General features: G+C 42.3%; 1 protein-coding gene across 2 annotated transcripts in view; it reads left to right on the forward strand.

Moving 5' to 3' along the window:
• Positions 1 to 1,466, forward strand: part of LOC106526679 (plasma membrane calcium-transporting ATPase 1) — a 46,140-nt gene extending 44,674 nt beyond the window's left edge. For both annotated transcript variants that reach the window (XM_014021337.1, XM_014021338.1), the window contains one exon: positions 575 to 1,466. In XM_014021337.1, coding sequence (XP_013876791.1) covers positions 575 to 955 — 381 coding nt within the window. In that variant the 3' untranslated portion in view covers positions 956 to 1,466. The remainder of the gene's footprint in view (positions 1 to 574) is intronic.
• Positions 1,467 to 2,250: the final 784 nt, after the last annotated feature.

Here is a 2,250-nt window from a genome sequence, read left to right on the forward strand (position 1 = left end):
CTTGCATACATGCACACGCAGTACTTACAAACATGCACACGCAGTACTTACAAACATGCACACGCAGTACTTACAAACATGCACACGCAGTACTTACAAACATGCACACGCAGTACTTACAAACATGCACACGCAGTATATACATACTTGTACACAGAGTATACACACTTGTAGACACACAATATTTACAGACATACACCAGTATTTGCATACGTGTACACACCAGTATGTACACATGTACACACAGTACTTACACATGTACACACAGTACTTACACATGTACACACAGTACTTACACACGTACACACAGTACTTACACATGTACACACAGTACTTACACACGTACACACAGTACTTACACATGTACACACAGTACTTACATACATGTAGGTACACAGTATAGAGAATTGTTAATTCATGAGTTATTAAGCATGAATAAACAACGAGTTTATTGTTTAATTAATGTTTTATGGTTAATTAACCATTTATTATTAAGTAGGGTTAAATGAGGTGCTGTTATAAAACCCAAGAGAAAAATCAAACCCAGACTAAAAGTGTTTCTCTGGTGTCTCAGATCCGTGTGGTGAACGCCTTCAGGGACAGCATGTCCCCTTACAAAGGTCTGGAGACCCCCGAGTCTCGCAGCTCCATTCACAACTTTATGAGCCAACCTGAGTTCCGCATCGAGGACTTTGACACACAGATCCCCCTGATCGACGAAAACGAGGACGAGGACAGCCCCCCCACCAAACGGAACTCCATCATCCCCCCACCACTGACGGGCCTCTCCCACCTGCCCCCCGTCCCGCCCTCACCCCACCAGAACAACAACGCCACGGAGCGCATCGTCCCGCTGCACAAAGACGGCTCCAGGTCCAGCGTGGTCCCGCCTTACTCTGCGGGGCTTCCTCCCTGTCCCGGAAGCCCCCTGCACAGTTTGGAGACCTCGCTCTGAAGCCCCCCCACCACACACTTCCTGTTGCAGTTCAGTGTAAACAAGAAGAGTTCAGGCTGAGAGATGAGGACTTGAAATGACTTTTCTGATTGGTTCTGGTTAGGAGGTGACCTGCTGATGTTTCAGGGTCCTGGAGTCTTTAGATAGAAGACCCTCAGAGGACCACCGCTTCCTTCTTTCATAGACAAAAGTTGTTCAGGGAAAGTGTTTGTGAAACCATCCATCTTCAGTTTTCATGTGTAAATGTTGATGTAGTCAGAGCTGATGTAAATACTCAGTTTGTCAGGAGACACGAGTTTGACCTTTAAAATCTGTGACTGAAATGTTTAGATTTTATTCTTACAGAAATTTGTGTTTCTAGAGAGAGGAAACCTTGAAGACATGTCTTTTTGTGTTTGTTTCAAAAGATGGAAAACAAGTGTTTATTAAACATTTGAAATAAATTGCCACTAAATGAAAGTGTTTGTAGCCTCTATGCATTTTTGATTAAAGGATGGCCACTCTCACATTAAAACATCACCTTATCTATCTTACTGCTTACAGGACTCCTTATCCATTCTTTTTCTTTATGCAGGATGGAGTAGATATACGTCTGCAGCTGGATAAATAAATGAATACCTTCATCATCCTCACTCCTCAGCCTCCTAAAATAAGAGAAGTGAGAGAAACAAATAAGACCATGCCCATTTCCCAGAGGGTTCAAAGGTTACACATGTGAAGTAAACAGCACATCCTAAAACTCATTTAACCCACAGTACAAGAGGTGGGGACACCTGGACATGTCTCCTGTCCATCACAGAGACGGACATCCACCCTCTCACCAAGTTAGTTACCAGTTAAACTAAGATGGATGTTTTGGTCAGTTGGAGGGAAACACAGCACTCAATACATCCTGACTCCTGTTGTCTGTGGACTTTTCATCAACTCTTTATTTTCTAACAATCAAATGTCAGACTGAAGTAGTTTGTTTCTTACATATTAAGAGTGGCCTGACTCAGAGTCTGATCGAGTTCACTTTGAAAATGTAACTTCCATTTGATTAAAGAGTAACTTACCCCAAAATTAACTTTTTTTTAGCTGATAAACTGTCTAGAATGTGTCTAAAATGTTATATAGTACTGTTTCTGTGCTAATTTTGATGTTTTTGTGCGTATTTGTTCAAATCTGTAATATTTGGTCTAAAAACGTTTTGGCTGCTCGTTTAGGTAGAGCAGTGGCACTGCAGGCTAATTTGTATATTGGATAACGGCTCTCCACGGTGACGTGTCTTCTCCACGGTTTCATCACAGCAGCTG

Source organism: Austrofundulus limnaeus, unplaced genomic scaffold (assembly GCF_001266775.1).
Source record: "Austrofundulus limnaeus strain Quisiro unplaced genomic scaffold, Austrofundulus_limnaeus-1.0 Scaffold288, whole genome shotgun sequence".
Taxonomy (NCBI): domain Eukaryota; kingdom Metazoa; phylum Chordata; class Actinopteri; order Cyprinodontiformes; family Rivulidae; genus Austrofundulus; species Austrofundulus limnaeus.